Below are 27,957 nucleotides of genomic sequence, written 5' to 3' on the forward strand. Positions count from 1 at the left end.
AGAAACAGGATGGATATATCACGCAGGTCAGCGTGCCACATAAGAGGACTAAAGGCTGTCATAACTACAGAACTAAAGCACTAAGCTGGAAGTCATGTACAGATTATATGTACAGCAAGGAAAACCTGTATACACAGGATCTTTATACACAGCATGATCTGTATATAGCAGAGTGAGGAGTGATAACATGTACCCCATGTCTGTATCCATTATAAGGATACTGTTATGATCCGGTGACCCTGGAGCCGCATGAGACTATCTCTGGAGTAGGTGGTACCTGTACTGACCGCAATCCTAATACTGACACCGCAACTAGAAGTAGCCATGGGATGTACCTAACCAGGCCTAGACACCTCGACACAGCCGGAGGACTAAATACCCCTAAAGATGGAAATGGGAAATCCTATCTTGCCTCAGAGCAGATCCCCAAAGGATAGGCAGCCCCCCACAAATATTGACTGTGAGTTTAAGAGGAAATACGTACACAGGCAGAAAAAAACAGAGTTTAGCAAAAGAGGCCCTTCTAGCTAGATAGAAAGGATAGGACAGAGTTCTAAGCGGTCAGTATTAAAACACTAGAAAATTCCACAGCAGAAAATACTATATACTACATCTAACTAAAGACATAGGATGTATATCTGCATCTCCAGAGAAACCAGCATGATAGAAAAATCCAAACAAGTCAAGCTGGACAAAAACACAATAGATTGCACTGCACATAAAAGCACACTGCATGCGTGCTACAGAGAACCAAAACAAGGCACTTATCTTAGCTGAAATGACAGCAGGGCAATGGAGCCAGACAGAGATGCAATCCCTCCAAGATACAATGGACAACTGGCAGGGATTGATGGATCCTACAAACCTAAATACCTAATGAAGCTGCAATAAGCAGAAACACCTGCCCTGGCCTATAATCCAGAGACCACTGCACTACCACTAACAACCACCAGAGGGAGCCCAAGAGCAGAATTCACAACAGTACCCCCCCCCTTGAAGAGGGGTCACCGAACCCTCACCAGAGCCCCCAGGCCGATCAAGACGAGCCAGATGAAAGGCCCGAACCAAATCAGCAGCATGGACATCAGAGGCAAAAACCTAAGAATTATCCTCCTGGCCGTAACCTTTCCATTTGACAAGGTACTGAAGCTTCCGTCTCGAAAAACGAGAATCCAAAATCTTCTCAACCACATACTCCAACTCCCCATCAACCAACACAGGAGCCGGAGGATCAACAGAGGGAAGAACGGGCACCACATATTTCCGCAATAAAGATCTATGGAAAACATTATGGATAGCAAAAGATGCCGGAAGGGCCAAACGAAAAGACACCGGATTGATAATCTCAGAAATCCTATAAGGACCAATAAACCGAGGCTTAAACTTAGGGGAAGAAACCTTCATAGGAACATGACGAGAAGACAACCAGACCAAATCCCCAACCCGAAGCCGGGAACCAACACACCGACGACGATTAGCAAAACGTTGCGCCTCCTCCTGAGACAACACCAAATTGTCCACCACATGAGCCCAAATTTGCTGCAACCTGTCCACCACAGAATCCACATCAGGACAATCAGAAGGCTCAACCTGCCCTGAAGAAAAACGAGGATGAAAACCAAAATTACAAAAAAAAGGCGAAACCAAGGTGGCCGAACTAGCCCGATTATTAAGGGCAAACTCGGCCAATGGCAAGAAAGCCACCCAATCATCCTGATCAGCAGACACGAAGCATCTCAAATAAGTTTCCAAAGTCTGGTTGGTTCGCTCAGTTTGGCCATTTGTCTGAGGATGAAATGCGGAAGAAAAAGACAAATCAATGCCCAACCTAGCACAAAAGGCTCGCCAAAACCTAGAAACAAACTGGGAACCTCTGTCGGACACAATATTCTCCGGAATACCATGCAAACGAACCACATGCTGAATAAACAATGGAACCAAATCAGAAGAGGAAGGCAACTTGGGCAAAGGCACCAAATGAACCATCTTAGAAAACCGGTCACAAACCACCCAGATAACTGACATCCTCTGGGAAACCGGAAGGTCTGAAATAAAATCCATAGAAATATGCGTCCAAGGCCTCTCAGGGACCGGCAAAGGCAAAAGCAACCCAATAGCGCGGGAACAACAAGGCTTAGCCCGCGCACAAGTCCCACAGGACTGCACAAAAGAACGCACATCCCGCAACAAAGAAGGCCACCAAAAAGACCTACCAACCAAATCTCTGGTACCAAAAATACAAGGATGACCAGCCAACACGGAACAATGAACCTCCGAAATCACCCTACTAGTCCATTTATCAGGAACAAACAGTTTCCCCACTGGACAGCGGTCAGGTTTGTCAGCCTGAAATTCCTGAAGGACCCGTCGTAGATCAGGGGAGATGGCAGAAAGAACCACCCCTTCCTTTAGAATGCCGACCGGTTCAAGGACCTCCGGAGAATCAGGCAAAAAGCTCCTAGAGAGGGCATCAGCTTTAATATTCTTAGAACCCGGAAGATACGATACCACAAAATCAAAACGGGAGAAAAACAAAGACCATCGAGCCTGTCTAGGATTCAGCCGCTTGGCAGACTCGAGGTAAATCAGATTTTTATGATCGGTCAAAACCACAATGCGATGCTTGGCTCCCTCAAGCCAATGTCGCCATTCCTTGAACGCCCACTTCATAGCCAACAATTCCCTATTGCCGACATCATAATTACGTTCAGCAGGCGAAAACTTTCGGGAAAAGAAGGCACATGGTTTCATCAAGGAACCATCAGAATTCCTCTGAGACAAAACGGCCCCTGCCCCAATCTCAGAAGCGTCAACCTCAACCTGAAATGGAAGAGAAACATCTGGCTGACGCAACACCGGAGCAGAAGTAAATCGGCGTTTAAGCTCCTGAAAGGCAGAGACAGCCGCAGAGGACCAATTTGTCACATCAGCGCCCTTTTTCGTCAAATCGGTCAGGGGTTTAACCACACTGGAGAAGTTAGCAATGAAACGGCGATAAAAATTAGCAAAGCCCAAAAATTTCTGAAGACTCTTCACGGACGTGGGCTGAATCCAATCATGAATGGCCTGAACCTTAACCGGATCCATCTCTATAGATGAGGGAGAAAAAATAAAGCCCAAAAAAGAAACCTTCTGCACTCCAAAAAGACACTTAGACCCCTTCACAAACAAAGCATTGTCACGAAGGATCTGAAAAACCATCCTGACCTGTTTCACATGAGACTCCCAATCATCGGAAAAAATCAAAATGTCATCCAAATATACAATCATGAATTTATCAAGATAATTCCGGAAGATATCATGCATGAAGGACTGAAAAACAGATGGAGCATTAGAGAGCCCGAAGGGCATCACAAGGTATTCAAAATGGCCCTCGGGCGTATTAAATGCAGTTTTCCATTCGTCACCCTACTTAATACGAATAAGATTATATGCCCCTCGAAGGTCGATCTTAGTAAACCAACTAGCCCCCTTAATCCTAGCAAAAAAATCAGAAAGCAAAGGCAAAGGGTATTGAAATTTGACCGAGATCTTATTCAAGAGGCGATAATCAATACAAGGTCTCAAGGAGCCATCCTTCTTGGCAACAAAAAAAAAACCCGCTCCCAATGGTGAAGACGATGGCCGAATATGCCCTTTCTCCAAAGACTCCTTAATATAACTCTGCATAGCGGTATGTTCAGGCACCGACAGGTTGAAAAGTCGGCCCTTAGGAAACTTACAACCTGGAATCAAGTCAATAGCACAATCACAGTCCCTATGCGGTGGAAGGGAACTGGACTTGGGCTCATTGAACACATCCTGAAAATCAGACAAGAACTCTGGAACTTCAGAAGGGGGGGGAAGAGGAGATTGACATCAAAGGAATGTCACCATGAACTCCCTGACAACCCCAACTAGTCACAGACATAGATTTCCAATCCAACACCGGATTATGTACCTGCAACCATGGAAAACCCAGCACGATAGCATCATGCTAATTATGCAACACCAAAAAACGACAATCCTCCCGATGGGCTGGCGCCATGCACATGGTCACCTGTGTCCAAAACTGGGGTTTATTTTTAGCCAAAGGTGTAGCATCAATGCCCCTTAAAGGAATAGGGTTCTCCAAAGACTGCAAGGGAAAACCACAACATCTAGCGAATTCAAAGTCCATTAAATTCAAAGCGGCGCCAGAATCTACAAACGCCATGACAGAAAATGACGACAATGAGCAGATCAATGTCACAGATAACAGAAATTTAGGTTGTACGGTACCAATGGTAACTGAACTAGCGATTCTCTTAATACGCTTAGGGCAGACCGAACTGACATGAGAAGCATCGCCACAGTAAAAACACAACCCATTCTGATGTCTGAATCCCCGTCGTTCAGCTCCAGACAGAATCCTATCGCACTGCATAGGCTCAGGTATCTGCTCTGAGGACAACGCCACAGCACGCACAACTCTGCGCTCACGCAGGCGCCGATCAATCTGAATGGCCAGAGACATGGAATCGCTCAGACCAATAGGCGTGGGAAACCCCACCATAACATCTTTAACAGATTCAGAAAGACCCTTTCTGAAAATTGCCGCCAAAGCATCCTCATTCCATTTAGTCAGCACAGACCATTTTCTAAATTTCTGACAATACAATTCTGCCGCTTCTTGACCCTGAAACAGGGTCAACAAGGTCTTCTCAGCATGATCCACAGAATTTGGTTCATCATATAATAACCCTAGAGCCTGAAAGAAGGCTTCTACATTAAGCAAGGCAGGATTCCCAGATTCCAGGGAAAATGCCCAATCCTGAGGATCGCCACGCAGCAGGGAGATGACTATTTTAACCTGCTGAATGGGATCACCAGAAGAACGAGGTTTCAGAGCAAAAAACAGTTTACAGTTGTTTTTAAAACTCAAAAATTTAGACCTGTCCCCAAAAAATAACCCAGGAGTAGGAATCTTAGGCTCTAAAACCGGAGTCTGAACAATATAATCGGAAATACCCTGTACCCTAGCAGCTAGTTGGTCTACACGAGAAGCTAATCCCTGAACATCCATGCTAGCACACAGCTCCTCAGTCACCCAGAGGAAAAGAGGGAAGAAAACACAAAACAGACTGCAGAAAAAAAAATGGCTCAGGACTTTTCTTCCCTTCTTCTGAGATGCATTTAACTCATTGCTGGCCAGTTGTACTGTTATGATCCGGTGACCCTGGAGCCGCATGAGACTATCTCTGGAGTAGGTGGTACCTGTACTGACCGCAATCCTAATACTGACACCGCAACTAGAAGTAGCCATGGGATGTACCTAACCAGGCCTAGACACCTCGACACAGCCGGAGGACTAAATACCCCTAAAGATGGAAATGGGAAATCCTATCTTGCCTCAGAGCAGAGCCCCAAAGGATAGGCAGCCCCCCACAAATATTGACTGTGAGTTTAAGAGGAAATACGTACACAGGCAGAAAAAACAGAGTTTAGCAAAAGAGGCCCTTCTAGCTAGATAGAAAGGATAGGACAGAGTTCTAAGCGGTCAGTATTAAAACACTAGAAAATTCCACAGCAGAAAATACTATATACTACAACTAACTAAAGACATAGGATGTATATCTGCATCTCCAGAGAAACCAGCATGACAGAAAAATCCAAACAAGTCAAGCTGGACAAAAACACAATAGATTGCACTGCACATAAAAGCACACTGCATGCGTGCTACAGAGAACCAAAACAAGGCACTTATCTTAGCTGAAATGACAGCAGGGCAGTGGAGCCAGACAGAGATGCAATCCCTCCAAGATACAATGGACAACTGGCAGGGATTGATGGATCCTACAAACCTAATTACCTAATAGAGCTGCAATAAGCAGAAACACCTGCCCTGGCCTATAATCCAGAGACCACTGCACTACCACTAACAACCACCGGAGGGAGCCCAAGAGCAGAATTCACAAGAGGATACAGCACATTTGGACTGAACCTTTACCCAGATACCACATATATAGTGAAAGTAACCTGTTGCACTGAATCTGTACACACAGGATGATCAGTATATAGCAAAGATGAGGTCACAAGACTCCATAAATGGGAAGGGGAATAATCAGCACACAGCAGGTTTAGTATACACAGCATTAACATGAAGTGCAGTGACTCATCATCATACATATACCATCCCCCAACTGTTCCCCTCTCACCATTGTCTCTAGTACATGTGCCTGCCGAGCTCCACCATAGTAAATGGCAGACACTGTGTCATGGCCGATATCTGCTCACAGCCCTTGTTGCTCATATTATACAGTCAGTAGCACCCAAAGCTCATGAAGACTCTTTATAATACAGCAGTAATGTGATATATCAGACATGTCTGCAGGTAGGTCACACAGGAGCTGTCTCTCTGCAGTGTGTGAGGTAACTTGTAACAGACACATGAGGGAACATGGTGGCTACATGAATTTCTGAGGTAATATTAATCCCATATATGATATAGAGCTGATACTACACTAATACACGATGTCTGAGGTGAATGTGCTCCAATCATCTGTAATGTGAGGTGATGACCCCAATATTACGCTCCCTGGCACTGCAGACATGAGGGAACAGGGTGGCTACATGAATTTCTGAGGTAATATTAATCCCATATATGATGTAGGAGCTGATACTACACTAATACACGATGTGTGAGGTGAATGTGCGCCTAATGTGAAGTGATAACCCCAGTATTATACTTCCCTTAAACTGCAGAGCTGTTTTCTCCATTTCATCCAATGAAAGAAAGAGGTAGAGAGACAGATTTACTTCCTCTATAAGCCCCCTCCCCCCTCACAGAGAGAGACCAGCTCCCACTCTCCTTTCACAGAGAGACAGAATTTCCTCCCTTATATAAGCCCCACCCTCCTCACAGTAAAACACCAGGCACAAACATACTGTGCTCCTTCGTCTTAAAGCAATATCACTCTTGCTTAAAATCTACACTGCTATACAAACAAAACTGCAGGAGTTAAAAGGTCCACCCCTCCCAAAGTCATGTCCTTCTCTGCTTAGTGCTCTGGTGGTTTCTGGATTAATAGAAATTACAGAGAACTTGTCACGTAAAAAAACGCTATCAACATGGAGATATTGGGTTAGTCTGTAGGTTAATAGTGTTCTGAACCTGCCTGGTGCCAACACATAGACCCTTGCTGCCGGGAGGAAATTAACTTTATTCCTCCCGGTAGCTTTCAGGTTTAGTCACGGGGTGGTGTGATGCGGTTTCAGTAACTGCTCCCCCGACACTGACCGACAGCCACGTCAAATGCTGAACTGCTGTCAATCAGTGCCAGGGTGCGGTTACAGCTGCTGCTTTCTATACACAGAGCAGTGACTGAACCCGTATTGGAGCCACCCCTGTGACTGACCAGCAAACACTACCGGTGAGGAATACCTTTAATTTCCTTCCCATAGTGGGGGTCTAAGTGCCAGCACCGGACAAGTTCAGAATGCTATTAACTTGCAAATTAACCCCATATCTTCAGGCTAATAGTCACATGACAGATTCCCTTTAATAAAAACTTGTCCGGGACTTCTCCAGTATCTGAGTGGCTGAGGAACAGCTCTGTTGAATATCTCTCTCTCTAAAAAAAGCTACATTTTTTAACTTGAGAGGTGCCAGGAAGCTAACTAAAATATTAACAATTGTTCATTATCTTATGATTTTTCAGTGTTCACAAACATCAATGACTCTTGAGTACATCCAAGACATTCAAGCCAACACCGTCCACATGGCCCTACAGATTCCACAGTTTTTCCTCCTTACTGCCGGGGAGGTCATGTACTCCGTTACAGGGTTGGAATTCTCATATTCTCAGGTGGGTAGACAATAGCTGAGGAATGCCTGTCTGAATGAAGATACGGTACCCCCTTTAAGATGCACATTTTGACCCCCTATATATAGAGCATATACTTCGTGGTACTCTAAACAGTTAAAGGGAACCTGTCACCATGTTTTTGCAACCTAATCTGAAAGCAGCAAAGTGTAAAGACAGAGACCCTAATTTAGCGATGTGTCACTTACTGGGCTGATTGATGTAGTTTTGATAATCTCCTGTTGATAAAAAGTGTATGATCAGTAGAAGACAAGTAAACCTGCTGCCATGTAGCCCTCCATATTCATGAGCTATGTATAAGCCCGACCACATCACTCATTGGCAGCTTTCTGCCTACACACAGTGTGCACTGGAAGCTGTCAGTTGGTGGTGTGGCCGGGGTTATCTAGAGCTTAGCATTCAGAGAACTGCTAGATCTGCAGCAGACAAAAAAATATTTTTTTTAAAAAAATATTAGCAAGCATCCCAGTAAATGACACATTTCTGGAATTCATGTCCTTGCCCCTACATTATGCGGTTCTCAGATGGGGTTACAAAATCCTGATGACAGATTCCCTTTAAATATGAAAACTATGTCTAAGTCTATGTAGCTTCATGTAAAATCTGATTGTATTGCTGCTGAACCAATTTCTGAACTTTATGGGTCAATGACTGGCATTTTATGCATTAATTTTAATAAAACTCCTGCTGCACGCCAAGCTACTCGTGCACAAGAAAATAAAATCTATGATGACCATATGTTGGCGTAGATTTACACTATAATGTGCTTACAAGTCCTGGTATAAATTTGTCAGGCCGCTGGTGTCTGTGTCCCTTCTGCTCAGATCCATGCACTATTTAAAAAAATTGTTGCGCCCAATTTAAAATAAAAAGGGATTGCACAATTATGAAGTGTACATGATTTGCCACTTTTTTACTCAAGAAATCTGATGTTGGGAAAATTATGAATATCCTCCAATACCTCAACTATAAAGGTTGTAGGGTAAATAATAGTAACAACTGAGTGATAGGTCCCTTGAACATAAGAGGATAGGTGTATAAACTATGAATTTTTCTAGTGTGAAAACAACAGTCCATTCATTTTCTAACCTATACTATTTACATTGTAACTAGAATATATTGGCTATCCTTAGCAGTATCTCAGCATTGTAGTAATAGATCTCTAATAATGTTTGATCTCTAATTCCTGATAGGCTCCATCCAACATGAAATCTGTGCTGCAAGCAGGATGGCTCCTAACAGTGGCTGTTGGTAATATTATCGTCCTTATTGTGGCTGGTGTCTCTGGTCTTGGCAAACAGGTAAAAGGCTTTGTTATTTTCATTTACATATAATTTAAATACAAATTAATACATTAATATACAAAATACATGATACCCATAAAGTTGCTGAATACACTTATTTGGTCTTTGGGAGGGATGTAACGGGGTCCAATGCTGAGGTCTTATTTTGTATAGCTTCTACACATTTCTTGTTAAAAGTGGTACTTTGCAGGAAAACATATTTAGAAAATATTTTGTGAACTGTTGTTCTAATGATTAAAGGGGACATCCATATGACTTTCACAATCAACCAGCAATGGTATATTAGAGTTATATGCTATCACTTAGGATGGTTGGAACAACCTTTTGTTTTATTGGGTTGCTTTTTCTATGATCTCCTCAAATTATATTAACCTAGGGATAATCTGCGAGCTACATTGCTGTCAAACCTCCTTACAGAAAAGGGCGGCTACCAGGAGGAAATGAACGTTATTCCTCTCGGTAGCTGCTGGCTTTCAGTCATAGAGGCATGCAGGGAGTGTCGTCAGTCACCGCTCATTATACTGGGTGTCCCGGCACTTTGGTTGACAGTTGGGTTTGCTGATTGGAGCTAGGTCTGGTTCTAGCACACACAGGCCAGGAACTTAGCGGTGTACAACAGTCAGTTCCCACTGTGGATGGCCCAGGCACGGCAACTGTACGTCGGATTGTGGGGAAGCACTTGCAATCTGTATGTACAGTTACATCATTTTATGGGAAGTGGTTAAAGGGAATCTATCAGTAATATTTGACTTTCGTAAACAGAGCAAGTGCAGGATGGGACAGTATAAAAAATTAGACACTTATTTTGCCACTTCTGCTGCTATGAAACTGGCATTTTATACATATGCAAATTATGTTTGCAACTGCACTGGCGGACGTATCAATGATTTAACAGTACAGGGCTTCTCTTCGCTACTCCTTACCAGCACCGTCCTCCATTCCTTGATTGACAGTGGAGAGAAAAGGTGAGGTTAGGCATTAGAGACTGTGTCTCTATGGTGAATTAAGGAGTGGGAGGAGGTGGGTGGCACTGTCGGGGAGAAACTAAGAAGAGCAGAACACTGAAAAAATACAGAAATGCTCAGAGGTGCACAAAAATAATTTGCATATGAATAAAATTCAAATTTGGTACACCAGACAGTGTGGAAGTAGGTATACCCTGGGAAGGTTTTCCATTGCACTACCTCTGCTTACTTAGGGCAAATGGCTAATGTTACCTAGAGATTTCCCTTAATAAACTTGTATTTTTGGACTGTCTAATGTAAATTTACATAACCTGTTGACTTTGCAACACAAATTTGTGCCAAAATGTTGTTGTACTTTTGGCGCATTTCAAGCCATGCCTTATTCTTGATGCGGCCCTTGTTGAGCAAGTCAAAAAATGTGCCTGAAATAATTAATGAATGTGGTAGAAGGCATGTAAGAAAGTTTATTATTATGGCGGAATTCTCGAGCTTTTAGCTTAGTAAATCTGCCCAGTGTGTATGTGTTTAACCTTTTCCTAATGTTCTCTTTCTCAATGTTCCACAGTGGGCAGAGTACATCCTCTTTGCGGCTCTGCTAGTGGCAGTATGCATCATATTTGCTATCATGGCCTATTTTTACACCTATATCGACCCGGCAGCAATTGAGGCCCAGTATGATTCTGATGGAAAGAAAAAGAAAGAGAAGGAAATCGAGGCAATGGGATTTGATATATCAGATGGACCTAAGAAACAAACAAAAATGTAACATGACTTTGTCCTTGATTTGTAAATACTGTACTTTAGCGTTCCAATATCTGGATGATGACCGGACACGTCTGTGCCAGCCACCGACAAGCTCAGTTAATAAAAGGGATAACTGAATTGGTTATTACTCAGACAATGCAGGAAAACGTCAAAAATGCCGAGAAGGAAAGTCCAATGGCATAAACACCATGTGCGAAATCTAATGATTGTGTTAAGATTGCCTTACAAAGGAGACAAATAAAACTAAGTTCTGTCTTTTCAATCACTACAATCATATCTGGAAATCGTTGCTCCATATTTAGAACCCTTTCCTTTTACAATGTCAAATGTTTCAATTAGAATCTTAAAGGGATCAAAGAATTGTCAAATACCCTATAAATATGAAGCTTGTTCTGGAGATACGCTATCAGAAAAGATTGTTACCTGATTTCACACTACAAACTGCTTACATTATTAAATAGATCTCTGAGGTTCGATGGGGCTGATGTACTTACATCCATAGGTGATGGGTACATCTCACCTCCTCCTACCTCCCTGCACAGTGTCATCTGCACGTCAAAGATCATGCATACAGCACGCTCCTATGGCAGTCACTAGGCCTTTTTCTTACAATGAATTTGGCAGCACATGCTTAGAGGGAACCCATCACCTGGTTTTCACTATATAAAGTAGATCCACGACCTTCAAATCATATTAAACAGCACTCCACCAACCTGCATCATTGGCAGAGAAAGGTTGAACTTGAAGGACCTAGGTCTCTTTTCAAGCTATGTAACCTGTTTATAGAGCCCAGCTGCCCCACAATATCAAAGTAAATACTTTTTAGAATTGTCCCGATTAGCAGTCTGGTCCGGTCCGATGGGTATTGTCGGTCTGTGCTAGGCACTGCCTCTATGCCTGCAATTGCTGACCCTTCTGTCTTGATTGACATTGCTGATGTCTCCTATGTCATCCACAGTCTGTTCAAATCTCGAGTCTGTTCAGTTAGGAATAAGAGCTGCGTAGGCGCAACAGACTGGTGGATGACATTAGCCTTGTCAATCAAGGCAGGAGGACAGCGATTACAGGGACAGACGAGGCGCGGAGCACAGACCAGCTACACCCATCGGATCAGTCTGCTTATATTCTAATCGCCAATCATAAAAAGGTATTTTCTTCTATTTTATACCTTGCTGTGGAGTTCCGTTTAAGATGGCTTCCTCCATAATCATACACTGAAAATAGAATAAAAACAATTAGAATCAGAAAATACAAATCAGAAAATTTAGCACTGTTCAGTATTAATTGGTAAAAATCCATTCCCTTTCACAGGTAGAACAAAAAGCATCACATTTCCTAACTAGGCATTAGTGCAAGAAAATAAAAGCAAATCCATTTCCCCAACAATTTGGAGATGCCCCGCGTCAGAGAAGCCAACTTTTCCAAAACACTTTTATTTGAATAAAATTCTAGATTATTTTTTAAATTAATTAACCTTTTATTAGTTCATAAGCACTGGTGCAGCTGCTGCTCTTACAATGTAAGGATATATATTCATCCTTGATAGAATATTTATTTTGCTTTATTTATTATGCTTTGCTTATATAGCGCCATTAATCCGCAGCACTTTACAGACATTATCATCACTGTCCCCATTGGGGCTCATAATCTAAATTCCCTATCAGTATAGGGAGACCAGAGCACCCAGCGGTAACCCACACAAACACGGGGAGAACACACAAACCACTTGTAAATGTTGTCCTTGGTGGGATTTGAACCCAGGACCCTGAGCCACCACGCTGCCCAGAAATCAATAGAAATCGATAGAATTAGAATAAAAATCAACACTCCATTCATGGACTGTATATTTGAGAACTGTTTCCTTCTGCTAAAAATTGAAACTAGCAGTGAGAATGAGCACATCGCTTTCAAAAATGCTGAAAAAACAGTTTGGTTTTATCATCATTTTGGAAAAAAAAGCAGAAATGTCTGCAATGTATGAACTCAGCCTAAGGGCTCATGTTGACAGCCGTGAAATTTGGTCTGAGCATGAGTCACAATGCACAGACTGTGGGTTTCTTAACCCGAGCATGGCACATTCATAGGCATATATGAGGCTGCTGAGTTTGAGTACAGAGACTAGCGGACAGACTGGTCATTTCTCAGACCAAGATCACTGATGTCTGCTTGAGCCTTACTAGTTCAAGCTTAGTCAGTGTCATTTCATCGAATGCCTCTGTGTTTAAGGCTGGATTTACATATGGCATATTTGGTATGGTTTGTTTTTGTTGTGTTTTTTTTAATCCTCAGCAAGTCAATTTCTGTTGCGAAAATGCAGCTTTTTTGTGTGACTTTTACACATTCCTTTCAATGGGAACCTTAAATCTGCTGGTTATACCTCTGGCCTGGCATTGCTTTGTTTCATAGCTCTTAGACCGGCCTCACACTAGCGTGTTTTACGGACGTATGAGAGGTGCAGAAAATACGGATTGCATACGGTACAATGATTCTCTATGGCCCATCTCCTATCTGCCGTATTTTACTGATCCGTATTATACGGTCTTGTACGGCCGTAGAAAATCGCAGCATGCTGCGTTTGTCACCGTATTGCGCAAAAAAATCGCCAATGAAAGTCTATGGGGGTGAGAAAATTACGGATTACGCACGGACCAGCAGTGTGACTTGCGAGAAATACGCAGCGGTGTTCTCTCGAAAAGCCGGCAATTCAGTGCGGTGTACAGTAAAATCACACTGACAGAATAGAATAGAATAGGTAGAATACATGTGTACACATAGAATAGGTATATATATATATATATATATATATATATATATATATATATATGTCAGTGAGACACACATATATATATATATATATATATATATATATATATATTTATATTTAATTCAGCGCTAGATAGCATAAAAGCCGGTAATTCAATTGCCGGCTTTTGCTATCTCCTTCCCAAACCCGACATGATATGAGACATGGTTTACATACAGTAAACCGTCTCATATCCCTTCTTTTATTACATATTCCTCTTTACTAATGTAACAATTGTCTGTGTGTAAAATTTGGTGTGTCTAACTATTAAATTAAAGGGTTAAATCGCGGAAAAAATTGGCGTGGGCTCCCGCGCAATTTTCTCCGCCATAGTGGTAAAGCCAGTGACTGAGGGCAGATATTAATAGCCTAGAGAGGAACCATGGTTATTGGCCCCCCCTGGCTAAAAACATCTGCCCCCAGCCACCCCAGAATTTTTCCCACGCTCGAGTTCATATGAGGACATCCAGCAGAGGGCGCATCACCACGACTCACGGTAACTACAGGACATTCCCCTGCTTTCCATTCATTCCCCGGGGTTTTACATCCACGAGCACAACTGCATTAGCAGAGCTGCTCGGTGTAAAATGATTTAACCCCTTCAGATGGATTTACATCGTGGGACGTGCCAGAACGACGGAAGGTATGGGATATTGTTGATTTTTTATTTTTCCTTTTTTACAGAACGAGGGTCTTCAGGTGGATTAAGAGAATGATAAAATATTACAACACCCTGTGTCTTTATTTCATTAAAGTACTTTGTAATAATGTGTGTGTGTTTTATTAACCATTTCGTACTATTGGATTAATAATGGATAGGTGTCATAACTGACGCCTCTCCATTATTAATCTGGCTTAATGTCACCTTACAATAGCAAGGTGACATTAACCCTTCATTACCCCATATCCCACTGCTACACGGGAGTGGGAAGAGAGTGGCCAAGTGCCAGAATAGGCGCATCTTCCAGATGTGCCTTTTCTGGGGTGGCTGGGGGCAGATGTTTTTAGCCAGGGGGGCCAATAACCATGGACCCTCTCTAGGCTATTAATATCTTCCCTCAGTCACTGGCTTTACCACTCTGGCGGAGAAAATTGCGCGGGAGCCCACGACAATTTTTTTTCCGCGATTTAACCCTTTAATTTAATAGCTAGAGTGCCCAAATTTTGCACATACATACTACTAACATTACTAGTGTGGAATATGCAAAAAAAAAGGGATATGAGATGGTTTACTGTATGTAAACCAGGTCTCATATCCTGTCGGGTTTGGGAAGGAGATAGCAAAAGCCGGCAATTGAATTACCGGCTTTTGTGCTATCTCGCGCTGAATTAAATATAAATACAGTATATATATATATATATATATATATATATATATATATGTGTCTCAATGACATATATATATATATCTATAGACTGTATATATGTTTTAACGAACATTTGAGCCCATAAATCCATTAGATGTCGGTTTTGCAAGCCTGCGAGAAAATATCGCAGTACGGATGCCATACGGATTACATACGGAGGATGACATGCGCAAAATACGCTGACACACCCTGCCTACGGATGACATACGGATCACTATTTTGGGAACATTTCTGCGTATTACGGCTGTAAAAAACGGACCGTATTTCCCTACGCTGAGTGTAAGGCCGGCCTTATAGTATGTAAGGTTGGAGGCAGACATAAGTCCATTGAGATTAAACTATTATCCAACTTGTTGATTCAGATGAAGATCCATTTGTGTTCTTTTGTGTGTGTTTTCGCAATAATAAACGCACATAAACCTCATGAATAAGCACAGAAAATAAACTCCGAATTTACATGCAGAAGTGCTGCAGAAATTTCAGTTCAGGCACATAAAATCCACTAAAGATGTGAACTGACACAAACAAGAAAATGCAAATGGCAACCCCAAGGGACAGGCTAAAAAATTAATTAAAAAAACAACTGAAAATAACACTACAATATTTTTTCTTTATTCAAATAAATTAAATCCTTAAAAAATGCTACTGATTAAAAAAATTACAACAGCATATTTAATGTAATAGTTAATTTTACAGAAATTGTTTGACATTCTTTAGTCTTACCACTAGATGTCAACAAAAATCTGTTGTAAGGAATGGTAACAGTTAAGCGTGAAACTCTCACATCGCCTTATTTATGTAGATCCGGGCATTTACAAGTAATTCCCTGGATTGTAAATTAATTTTAAGCAAAAGTTTATGGTAAGTTTATGGTGAGAGAATACAGTATAACTATACACCAATGTATTAATAATAAATAACTTGCCCAATAAATTATTACCAGGCGTTCTTGTAAATGTACCTAATAGATGAACACTAAAGATGTGTTTACGCCATTAGATTTTGCAGCATTAAATGGCTGCAGATATTATTAGTTATTTCCAGATTGATCAGTGAGCAACGGAGCAAATCCTCTTTACCCAGGATGATGTGCTGCAGAGAACTACAGTATGATCCTTGGTGCAGCCTAAAAGATCATATAACATGATGAACGTGTATTTTGCCTTCTGAGGGCTCATTCAGACATCCGTGCAAATTGATCTGAGATCGGACCACAATGCACGGATTAGCTGCAGGTCCCCGACTTGAGCGTGGCGCTTCATATATTTCTATGAGGCTCTCACAATCAGGTCAGGATTGCCGCAGCTTGGGGCCCTAGTACAAGAAATATGTCTGCCCGGCATGCTGCTTATAATGAGGACAATCTGGCCATGGGACCCCTGGAGCCTTGGGCTCCTAGCAACAGGCCAAATTGCCCTCATTATCACCGCCCTGCAAGCAGGGGCCAACATAGAGTTCACAGGACACCATAGCAACAGTTCTATTTGGGCCTCCATACCTCTAAAAATATATATATATATTTACATTTATTTTACTGAGATGGAGCTACATATATCTGATAGGATTTGGTTATGCTGAGCCCAACCATGTTTATATTATATTAAATTATATGTCTGGTATCTATAGAATCTGGTATCTGATAAAGGGTTATTCCCCAAATAAATCAAGTTATCCCCTATCCCAATGATAAGGAAAAACTTACTGACTTTTCGGGGACTGACCACTAGGAGTCGGGACTCCCAGCAAGACTGCAAACCCATGTTCCTCAGAATCTTTGGGGGCTGTGGTTGGATCCTATGGGTCAGAGATAACTTGATTATTTGGTGAATATTCCTTTAAAGAGCCAGTTTAATTTTCCTATTCTTTACAATTACAGTATCATACATGAAACAAAACCAAATATGTTCATGCATGCATAAATACACACACATACAGTTGTGCTCAAAAGTCTACATACCCCAGCCAAATTTTTGCTTTCTTGACCTTTTTTCTGAGAATATGAATGATAACACCAAAACTCAGTAGTTGGGTACGACAGGGATCTGTGCTAAGACTGATTGTTTTTAACCTCTTTATTAATGTCCTTGTGGATGGGATTGAGAGTAAAGTGTCAGTCTTTCCTGTTGACACCAAACTAGGTAGGATACTAAAATCTGACCTTGACATTACAATTTTGCAAAACGATCTGGATAAGATGTCTGAATGGGCAAACACTTGGCAAATGAGATTTAATGTTGATAAATGTAGAGTAATGCACCTGGGACGGAGTAATCCTATAGCTGCATATACATTAAATGGGAGTATTCGTCTGACTGCAGAACATGGAAGGACTTGGGTATTCTGGTTACAAGTAAGCTTAGCAGCAGTACTCAATGTCAAGCAGCAGCCGCAAAAGCAAACAAGATTTTAGGGTGTATAAAAAAGAGAGTTAAAATCCCGCAATCCCAACGTATTGTATTATAAATCACTGTCGAGGCCACATCTAAAATATGGGATCCAGTTTTAGGCTCCACCTTCAAAAAAGGACAATCAAAAATAAGATTCGGTTCAAAGGTGGACAACTAGATTATTACAAGGGATGGAAGGTCTCTCATAAGAGGAGAGGTTGAAAAAGTTGGACTTGCTTAGCTTAGAAAAAAGCTTCAGAGGGAATCTTATTTATATGTATAAATATATGTGTGGTCAGTACAAAGGACTGCCACATGACTTATTCCTTCCAAGGACCAAACTAAGGACCAGGGGGCACTCATTACATGCAGAAGAAAGGCAATAACGACAGCTTAATAGGAAAGTGTTCTTTACAGTTAGAACAGTCAGAATGTGGAATGTCCTTCCACAAGAGGTAGTAACATTATGAGAACTTTAAAAAAATGGCTGGATGATTTCCTCAATACACATAACATTGCGGGTTATAGTTAATTTAGTGACAAAATGAACAATTGGTGGAGAAAGGTTGAACTTGATGGACCAATATATTTTTTTCAACCTATGTAACTACAGTATATGTATGTAACAAAGGCTGAAACCTGACCACAACTAAGCAAAACTAAACAAGACACAGAAGTTGACACATCAAGACTGGACCAAGAACCAAGGACCAAGAAATAACTGAAGACAGGTTTTTCAAAGGTTTTATGGACTGATGGGCACATGGCTGGATCAATAATGGGCATAGACCTCAACTTTGACTCAAATGCCAGCAAGGCGGAGATGGGGTATTGCTATGTGCTGGTATTATAAGCTAATTGGACCTTTTTGGGTAGCATATGGACTCAAAATAAACTTCCAGCCAGTTGTCAGAAGACACTTTCTTCAAGCAGTGGTACAGGAAAAAGCCTGCATTTTTCAAGAAAACCATGATTTGTGTGAAGGACTATGCTCCACCGCATGCATTGGTCATGTGACGGCTTTTGGTTTCTCTCGATTTTTTTCTATTTAGAGAAGCCAAACCTTTCTAGTTAACACATGAAAATAGCAAGCATGTGGTCGCATGACCGCCTGATAATGCCAGTAATATTGGGGTCTCATGACAACGGACGCTCCTTGTCATGATTTAGCAGTCTGCAGTCACATAAAGCAACTGCAGAAATTTATTCCAAGCCATAATTAACTTAATTATATTAAATAGCTTATAATTAAATTATTAAAGCACCGCTCCAGCTGGAGTTTTTTTTTTCACCACTGGAGTGGTGCTTTAAGTGCAAGTTCCCTTCCTCGGTTATATACTCATCCTCCGGCGTATTCACCAATTTTTGGCACAGTCCTGCAGCTCAAACTTGTGAGCGCAGATTCTGACTGAAGTTAGATGCTACGTCACAAGCGCTCAATATCAGTCTATGAGAGACAGAAAGAGGCTCTAATAGACTTACATTGATTAGTGACCTCTTTGCCGCTCTATGAAACACTGGAGCAGTGGACAGGTCACAAACTGTAGGAGGCAGACCAGAGCAGCGATGAAAACAGATAAAAACACCGGAAGATGAGTATCTGACAGTCGGTAGAGGTCTTGGATTTTAAGGCGCCACTCCAGCGGTGAAATAAAACAAAAAATGTTAAAGTGGTGTTTTAAAGGGAATTTGTCCCCCCTCCCATGCACGTCACTTATGGCACCAGAATCCTGCGCCTGCGCCCTGTGAGTCACCACAATCTGTACCTTTTCCTCCCTTCTATGAGCACTGCATTCAGGGATCTTTTGCGCAGGTGAGTCACTGTGACCTCCGGTGTGCGCGCCAATAATGTGCTCTCACTTCCTCCCTGCATAGTCATCGCTAGGAACCATGTGTAATGACCATGCAGGGAGGAAGTGGTGAGAGCACCTTTTTGGCACGCACACCAGATGTCACTGGAGCGGAAGTTGCCGCGACTGTGCAGAAGATCCCTGAATGCAGTGCCCACAGAAGAGAGGATGAGGTATGTATTTCTGAGTGAGTACAGGCACAGGCACGAGATTCCGGGGCCGTAACTGATGTGCATGGGGGGAGGTTGTATTGTAATAAGGACAGGGATTACTTCTAGACACCGCATGCCCCGGAACCTGGAAGAAATCACTAGCATAAGGAAAAATGTTACATTTCTCCACAACAAGTCCATTACTATTAGGCATACAGGTAGGACTAGTGTAACATATCTACTAACTGTATGCCCATATTAATGGGTCATATACATCCTGGGGTGGGGTGAGTGACAGATTCCTTTTAAATTTGACTATACGGGGGCTTGTTATACTAATACTCATAAAAAGCTCAGCTGGTAAGTATCAAAAGCCCCCAACTTACCCATATTTAGCCCCCCAGACAACAACTATTACATGTAACATAGTGCTTATAATCTCCTAACAAAACAGTATAATAATCAGCTCCATAGTGCCCTGTCCCCCTCCTCCACAATACTCCCATCCTCTCACATTCATCCCCCACAATACCCCCATCCTCTCACATTTACCCCACAGTGACCATGACATGCCTTCATTTAATCCATCTAACACATTCCATCCCCAGGTACCGTTATATAGGGCAATAGCTACATACAGAGAATGGAGTGGGATCTTTTCCATCTCCGCTCAGCAACCCTGGAAGCCTGCCTCAGTTCTTTGGTCAGGCTGGTGTGCCAGGGCTGTCTGTTGAATATGCAAGCTTTGGTATGTGTGAGAGGGGCAACCGATTCCATAGCTGCAGCTATTGTGGTGTTATATAGAGCGGCAGCCGCATTGTGTAGGGAACTTATGTCTGTAAGAGGGAGAAGGGATTCAGACACTGAGTGTAGATTGAGGTGTTTAAGATTTCTGTGAGGGTGTGCAAGTTTGTGGGGTGGGGATTATGGACCTGGAGAGGAGAGGGAAGAGAATGTAAGTAGGTTGTGGTCAGAAAGAGGAAGAGGTGAGTTAGAGAGGTTGGATAGGTAACAGAGGCGGGTGATGATGAGGTCCAATGTGTGGCCATCTTTGTGAGTTGCTGCAGAAGACCATTGATTGAGGCTGAAGGAGGAAGTGAGAGATGGAAGTTTAGTGGCAGCTGAGAGGGAAGTGTCAATGGGGATGCTGAAGTCGCCCAAGATGATAGTGGGGATGTCAGCGGAAAGGAAATGAAGTAGCCAGGGGGTGAAGTGGTCAAAGAAGGTGGTGGCTGGCCCTGGAGGGTGGTAAATGAGAGCCAGTTGGAGTGGGAGTAGATGAGCACAGAGTGCGCCTCAAAGGAAGGGAGTATAACGGAGGGTGGAAGTGGGATTGGGGTGAAGGAGCAGTTATCTGAAAGGAGAAAACGAACTCCTCCGCCATGCTTGTTGCTGGGGCGGGGGGTGTGGGAAGGGTGGAATCCACCATGCGAGAGTGCAGCAGGAGAGGCTGTGTCAGAGGGGGTGAGCCAGGTTTCGATGATGGCGAGGAAAGAAAGTTTGTTAGTAATGAAGAGATTTTGGATGTAGGAAAGTTTGTAGCAGACAGAGCGAGCGTTCCATAGAACTCCTGTTAGTGGGACTGGGGAAGAGGGGTCGGGTGAATGGATATAAGGTTAGAGAGGTTACAGAAAGTTCATCTCAAGATGTAGTTAGCAAGTGGGCTTTACAGGTGTTTCTATGAATTGTGTACTATTGGGTTATCAAGACAAAAAAAAAAGATTACATTTGTACCTTTGTAATTTACTCCAGATTTTTTAAGTATAGAAGGGAATATAGGTGAAAACTGATCCACAGTTTCTTACAAAGTTTCTCCTGAAGGTGGCAATACCTCATATGTAGCAGGAAAGTACTGTTTGGGCACACAGCAGGGCTCAGAAGGAAGGAGCATTATTGCCTCTCGGAGTGCAGATTTTTCCTGGAAATGTTTGCAGGCATCATTAGCAGAGCCTCTAAATGCCAGAATAAGCACAACTCCCCCCTAAACCCACCCCTTTGGAAATTCATCTATGAATGCAGTACATTCGACAGGAGTTATTTCACAAATAAGCACACAGTTGGTGTTGCAAAGTGAAAATTGCCAACATGCCATTAAAGTGACTATTGATTGTTCCCAACTTGTGTTTGTGGAGACATGCACACATAAGGCTGCTTTCACACATCAGTTTTTTGTCGTCAGGCTCAATCTGGCGAATTTTCAAAAAAAAGGATCTGGCGAATGATGCCGCCCGATCAGTTTTTTCCCCGTAAACTTGTATTACCGATGGATTGCGACGGATGGCCTCACGTTTCATCCGTCGTTCACCGGATCTGTCGAAAATTGTTTGTCCGGTGGCGGGAAAAAACGGACAAAGTAACGTTTTTTGTCTCCGGTGAAAAACCGGACAGCGCCGGATCCAGTGCCGTCTGGCGTTTGCTAGAATGGAAGCCTATAGGCGCCGGAAGGTGCCAGATACGTCACATGACGGAATCCGGCACGGGATTCCGTTTTTTTAACTGCGCATGTTCAGATACAATTGGCCAGCCCCCAATTAGGAAAGGTGTATATAGCCTGCTAATAGGGCTTCACTCATCCATTTACCAGCAAGCAATCAAGACACAGACCTGCTGCCAGAGCTGAAACCTGCCACCAGAGCTAAAACCTGCCACCAGAGCTGAAACCTGCCACCAGAGCTGAAAGAAACCTGCCACCATAGCTGAAACCTGCCCCAGGCCAGCCAGCCATAGCCTGCCAGCAGCCAACCACAGCCTGCCAGCAGCCAGCCAAAGCCTACCAGGCCAGCAGCCAGCCACAGCATACCAGGCCAGCAGCCAGCCACAGCATACCAGGCCAGCAGCCAGCCAAAGCCTACCAGGCCAGCAGCCAGCCACAGCATACCAGGCCAGCAGCCAGCCGCAGCCAACCACAGCCTACCAGGCCAGCAGCCAGCCGCAGCCAACCACAGCCTACCAAGCCAGCAGCCAGCTGCAGGCAACCACAGCCTGCCAGGCGAGCAGCCAGCCACAGCCTACCAGACCAGCAACAAGCCACAGCATGTCTTCTTCTGGGAGCCCACCCCTGAGTCATCAGTGCTGTGAGGTAAATGCATTTTTTTTGTTTTTTTTTCTTTTTGTTGATGCTCACGTAATCTATATATCTAATTGGCTAAGGTCCACTTCCGTCTGTTTGTCTGTTTGTCTGTCACGGAAATCCCGCATCGCTGATTGGTCGCGGCCGGCTGGGCACGACCAATCAGCAACAGCCACAGTCCGGCCGCGAATTGGCCCCTCTCTACTCCCCTTCAGTCAGTGCCCCCTCCATACTCCCCTCCAGTCAGCGCCCACATAGCGTTTTAGCAGTCCGTTAAACGGACTGCGTTACACCGTGGCATAACACGGTGTAACGCAGTCCATTAATGCTGCCATTAACCCTGTTACCGGGTGCATCACCAATGCATGCCATACTGGCCATGCGCCGTCATTCTGTGACGGACCCGGAAATGCTGCCTGCAGCGTTTCCAGGTCTGTCACCACTTTTGACAAGTGTGACCAACTTTTTACTATTGATGCTGCTTATGCAGCATCAATAGTAAAAACATATAATGTTAAAAACAATAATAAAAAAAAATCGTGATATTCTCACTTTCCGGCGTCTCCGGCAGCTTTTCCCGCTGAATAAATCGGTGAATACGCCGGAGGATGAGTATATGACCGAGGAAGGGAACTTGCGCTTAAAGCACCACTGCAGGGGTGAAAAAAAAAACTCCAGCTGGAGCGGTGCTTTAATAATTTAATTATAAGCAATTCAATATAATTAAGTTAATTATGGCTTGGAATAAAGCTACATCTTCACGGGTTATTGCCGCAAAGCATCACCGGGAAAGGACCTGGCGGGAGCATCGCTAAAGGTCTGGGCTGGATTCGGGGGCCGCCAAAAGGTGAGTATATAACTATTTTTTATTTTAATTCTTTTTTTAATAGGGATATGGTGCCCACACTGCTATATACTACGTGGCTGTGCTATATACTACGTGGGCTGTGCTATATACTACGTGGGCTGTTATATACTATGTGGCTGTGCTATATACTACGTGGGCTGTGCTATATACTACGTGGGCTGTTCTATACTTTGTGGCTGTGCTATATACTATGTGGGCTGTGTTATATACTATGTGGCTGTGCTATATACTACGTGGGCTGTGTTATATACTATGTGGCTGTGCTATATACTACGTGGCTGTGTTATATACCACGTGGCTGTGTTATATACCACGTGGCTGTGTTATATACCACGTGGCTGTGTTATATACTACGTGGCTGTAGTAATCAATCAGCTACAGGTGCAGTCCGGCCGCGAATTGGCGCAGGATTTGAACCATGCTTCGCTGATTGGTCGCGCCCGGCCGGCCGAATCCTGTGTATTCATTGCATTATTCTTAAACTTTCATAAATAAACTACATACAGATTCTAGAATACCCGATGCGTTAGAATCGGGCCACCATCTAGTATATATATAGTAGAAAAGAAAAAATAGCGTTAGATGAATTAGCACAAAATAAAGATCTTCTAATTAAAAATGCAGACAAAGGTGGGGCGATTGTGGTGATTAATGCTGGACTGTATAAAATCCTAAACCTTCCACCTTTCCATCCACCTCTTGTGTCTCCCCTTTTCCTCATAGATTGTAAGCTTGCGAGCAGCAGGGCCCTCATTCCTCCTGGTATCTGTTTTGAACTGTGATTTCTGTTATGCTGTAATGTCTGTTGTCTGTATAAGTCCCCTCTATAAGTTGTAAAGCGCTGCGGAATATGTTGGCGCTATATAAATAAAATTATTATTATTATTTATTATTAACCTTAGAGATCTAGAGAATCCGGATGTTTATTTGGAATTAAAAGAAAATCCTACAGTGAGATTTAACGGTGAACTTCTAAATTTACTCCAGGAAGGTGTAACAACTGGAGCTTTGAACTAAAAAATAAAAAAATATTGCTATTTGGACCACCCTGTCATTCCAGTGTATCATTCCCTACCAAAAATTCATAAAAATATATTTCCACCTCCTATGAGACCCATAGTGGTGGGGATTGGTGCACTGGGTGAAAGGCTGGGTGAGTGGTTGGATGCACATCTCCAGCCACTAGTTTTTTTGACTCCTAGCCATATACGTGACACAAAGGCAGTGGTTACCATGATGCATGCTTTTAAGTGGGAGGCTGGTTTCACATGGTTCTCATGTGATGTAATTAGTCTGTGTCCCTCTATTCCCCACAAAGACCAGGCTGGAGCGAGCCGCCCCACCCCCTCCCCCGGGTGGCCTGCGTGGAAGCCGACATGACAGGGGGTTTGGAGCAGGGAAACAGGGGGTGTGGAGTTTGCCCTGAGGGGAGGGTTAATGCTGGCCTGGAGAGGGTATGGGGTGAGTGGGGGGGAGGAGCCAGTCACTTCCCGCTCTGAGGACCTGGGAGCAGGAAGCACCAAGCACCAGCAGCTTACTATGGCGTCCATTGAGGGAGTCCTGTCACAGCTGCGGGCGGCGGCGGCGTCTCAGCCTCCAGGCTGGCTGGAGGCTCAAGTGGCTGCTATCCTCGGCGGTGGCGGCAGCAGCGGCAGCGGTGGTGTGGATCCTCCGGCGGTCGGGACCGGTGAGCAGCGGCGTTCCAGGCGGGGGCGGCCCCCTGAACGCTTATCTCCAGACGCCGCTCCGGTGGCTCAGCGTCGGCACAGGAGCCCCTCAGGGGACCCTCCAGGCCGCGTGCCTGCTCAGAAGCGCCCCAGCAGGCCGCGGTCTGGGAGGAATCCACCCGCCGCGCTGAGGCCTGCAGTGGCAGTCAGGCCTTCTCCCCCAGCACGCCGGGGGGCGGGGCCTATGCGCGCAGGAGCTCGCAACGCTCCCACGGATGTAATGGCGGGCCGCCGAGGTGATGACCAGGTCGGGCGGCCTGCTTCCAGCGACAGCATGAGACGGCGGGGGAGTATCCTTGCGGCATCGGCGGGCAGCGCCCCAGACCCGGTGGGGCTGCTGGACACGACCAGGGGGCACCATCCTTCTCGAGCACCGGCGACCGGGCCTGCATCTCCCTAAGTGGCGGCGCCTGGCGGCAGCGTTTCCGACAGCGGCTCCGGGTCTGGACATACAGGACGCCTGGCAGTCACCCCGGATGACGGATTCGGCACGGTCCCCTCTGCGGTGGGCGGATCGGTTGGACCGGTTTTGCGGAGCGAGGTTCACGTCCAGGATGGTACACGGACGGCTTCGGGATCGAGAGACGGCTGGACGGCGACAGCGTCTGCGGCTGGGGGGATCACAGCTCCCCTGCAGCCTGGTGAGAACCCATCTATGTTTTGTTTGTCCCCGTCGTTTTCTACGCCGACTTTGCCTACTGTGAATCGGGTTGAGGGGGATGTAGAACGTGGTGCTGGAGTTGGTACGCGGGTAGATGCGTGTCGTGAAGGAGTGGGGGAGTTGTTGTCGGGTGTACGTGAGCTGTTGTCACGGTTGGGCAGTGGCAAGCCAGGGCCATCCCCTTTGTCAGCTTGGGCCGGATCGTCTGCTCCAGGGTTGGCGTTATCCGGCAGCGGGTCTGCCGAATCGGGTAGGTTGCCCGAGCCGGTTTCTTTATCTGTGCAGACTGAAAAAGAGAAGGAGGGGGGTATTCGGTTGGATGATAAGGCGCGTGGCGAGGTGTACGTATGCTTTGAAGGGCCGATGGGGGCGCACTTGAAAAAGGAGGTGCATGAGAAGATTTGGAAGGACGAGTATGTCAAGATATTTTCGCTATTGCCGTTGGAGAAATTTAACCTCGATAAGAGTAAAAAAGAGGATAGTAAGAAGGAGGATGAGGAAAAGCGGCGATGGCGCCTTATTCCGCAGACGTTTGTAAATTGGCTTCAGGCGTTCGCGATTTTGGCAAGTGTTATTGGCGAGAAGGCTCCCGAGAACTGCTCAGCCTTGTTTTGTTATTTGGATTCTATAGGTGAGGCGCATAGGGCATATGGTGGGCAAGCATGGTTACGATACGACGAGCAGTTCCGGCAGCGGAAGGCGGTCCATCCGGCGATCTGGTGGGATCAGAAGGACATTGGTTTGTGGTTACGGGTGATGGTGCCAACAAAGTTTGGTCACTCCTTTCAGAGCGGGGCCGGAACTTCCAGCCAAAGCGCTTCGCAGGGTTCCGCTTCAGGAGCCGGGGGTCAGTCGGGTCAATCCGGCGGCCAAAAGCATGGTGTTTGTTGGCAGTTCAACAACGGCCAATGCAAGTTAGGAGCGACTTGTAAGTTCAAACATTTGTGCTCCAACTGCAACGGGGCCTCGCACGGAGCCTCCAAGTGTTTTAAGAAAAAAGGGAAGCCAGAAGGTAATTCCAATGGGGAGGATTTTTTCGCGAAGATTGGCTAGCGCTACGGCCGGGATTTCCGCCCCACATCATTTTGTTCGTTTGTCGTCTGAACACAAGGCCGACTTGGAGGTCTGGGACCGTTTTTTGTCCGTGTACAACGGGCGTTCATTGTTGATGGATGAAGCGGTGGGTAATGCGGATTTGGAGTTGTTTACCGACGCGTCGGGTGGTTTTGGATTTGGGGCCTTTTTCAGGGGCAGTTGGTGTGCTTCTCGATGGCCAGAAGCTTGGTTCGAAAACGGATTGGTACGAAATATTACTTTGTTGGAAATTTTTCCGATTTTGGTGGCTGTGCAGCTTTGGGGTGACGATTTTCGAAATAAGCGGGTGCGCTTTAACTGCGATAATATGGCGGTCGTGTGTGCCATTAACAGTTTGACGACAACGTCGCCTCCAGTGATCAGAGTTGTTCGGCAGTTGGTTTTGTCCTGTTTATCTTTGAATGCTTATTTCACGGCATCTCATGTGCCCGGTGTTAATAACGGCATTGCCGATTCTTTGTCTCGTTTCCAGTGGGAGCGTTTTCGGTCGCTGGCTCCGGATGCCGAGGAGACGGGGCTGGAATGTCCGGCGGAGCTTTGGAGCTTGGTGTCCGGGCTGCAGAGCCTTTAATTCAAGCGTCCCTGGCGCCGAGTACGTGGTCGTGTTATCAGGCGGTATGGAGTGCGTGGGAGAGCTGGTTGGAGTTGTGTGGCGTGGCGGGTACTGGTCGTGACCTAGTTGGGGCGTTGTTACTGTGGATGAGGCACGGCATGGACCAGGGTTGGTCGGCAGCAAAAGTCGATAGGACAATAGCAGCGTTGGCTTTTGGTTTTAGGCTCCGCGGCCTGCAGGATGTGACGAAGTCTTTTTTGGTAAAGCAAGCTGCGAGGGGGTTGAGAAGGACAAGTAGCCGTGGCGATTGCAGGCGCCCGGTGTCTTTTGAGATGTTGGAACGGTTGGGGGCACATCTGGATGATATTTGTGTTTCCGTTTTTGAGGCTGTGCTATTTCGTTTAGCTTTTTCGTTGGCCTTTTACGGAGCCTTGAGGGTGGGGGAGTTGGTGTCTCCCACTACAGTTCGTCAAGGGGGCCTTCGGACGGGGGACTTTTTTGTTTCCGAGGGGTCGTTGCAATTTTGGATTCGTAAGTCTAAGACGG

At 44.7% G+C, this 27,957-nt stretch overlaps 1 protein-coding gene across 1 annotated transcript in view; it reads left to right on the plus strand.

Annotated features, from left to right (window-relative positions):
* Window positions 1-11,277, plus strand: part of SLC15A1 (solute carrier family 15 member 1) — a 114,709-nt gene extending 103,432 nt beyond the window's left edge. The window contains exons 21-23 of the mRNA XM_077297109.1: window positions 7,680-7,826; window positions 9,038-9,145; window positions 10,679-11,277. Of these exons, the coding sequence (XP_077153224.1) occupies window positions 7,680-7,826; window positions 9,038-9,145; window positions 10,679-10,879 (456 nt within the window). The 3' untranslated portion in view covers window positions 10,880-11,277. The remainder of the gene's footprint in view (window positions 1-7,679; window positions 7,827-9,037; window positions 9,146-10,678) is intronic.
* Window positions 11,278-27,957: the final 16,680 nt, after the last annotated feature.

Source organism: Ranitomeya variabilis, chromosome 3 (genome assembly GCF_051348905.1).
Source record: "Ranitomeya variabilis isolate aRanVar5 chromosome 3, aRanVar5.hap1, whole genome shotgun sequence".
Taxonomy (NCBI): domain Eukaryota; kingdom Metazoa; phylum Chordata; class Amphibia; order Anura; family Dendrobatidae; genus Ranitomeya; species Ranitomeya variabilis.